Consider the following 632-nt stretch of genomic DNA (forward strand, 5'->3'; position numbering starts at 1 on the left):
CCAGGCCCACTCCCGGTCCTCCTCTTCCTGCTTCACTTCCTGACATGCTGGCCCTCCCTCCGTCCCAGGCTAGGAAGATGTGTCCTGGCCCAGCTGGCCCTGTACTGTTCATCTCTGGAATTAGCGAGGCCTGATAGAAAAGCAGCTCTGGGCGAATAGGGACAGGGGACCCTGTTCCCGTCACATCCACCCCAGACCCACCAAGCCTCTTGCCTGGCCTCAGGGGTGTCGCAGGCCTGGGGGCCACATTCTCCTTGTGGCGGCCATCGTTTCTCAGCTCCATGGGCCGCAGGGCTAAGGCCAGCGGTCTGGTCTGATCGGAGAGGTCCTGAAGGGCAAAGACAGGATGCCCAGCTCCCACCAGGTCATACCCCAGCCCTGGTCCACACCCCAGCCTCCATCAGCACCTCTGCTTGCTCTGGGGCCCAGCCCCAGCTGTCCTGGTCAGGCCCCCACACCACCCCCTTCCCCTTACGATTTTCTAGTGTCCTCCAGCGCCTCCTCTTCTAACACTGACCACAGACCTCTCTGTGGCCGCTGCAACCGGACAGCCCTCCCGGGGAGGGCGGAAAGGGGGCTCTCTTTGCTTTGTGCCACCACTTCCTGCCCCCCCCCCCCCCCCCACCCCCCCC

At 64.2% G+C, this 632-nt stretch overlaps 1 protein-coding gene across 1 annotated transcript in view; it reads right to left on the minus strand.

Moving 5' to 3' along the window:
• The window catches only part of CUNH1orf167 (chromosome unknown C1orf167 homolog), a 22,309-nt gene that overhangs the window by 19,252 nt on the left and 2,425 nt on the right, over positions 1-632 (minus strand). Inside the window, 1 exon segment of the mRNA XM_077763963.1 lies at positions 214-328. Within this exon segment, the coding sequence (XP_077620089.1) occupies positions 214-283 (70 nt within the window). The 5' untranslated portion in view covers positions 284-328.

The sequence above is a fragment of the Crocuta crocuta genome, unplaced genomic scaffold, assembly GCF_008692635.1.
Source record: "Crocuta crocuta isolate KB4526 unplaced genomic scaffold, BGI_CrCroc_1.0 scaffold13, whole genome shotgun sequence".
Lineage (NCBI taxonomy): Eukaryota > Metazoa > Chordata > Mammalia > Carnivora > Hyaenidae > Crocuta > Crocuta crocuta.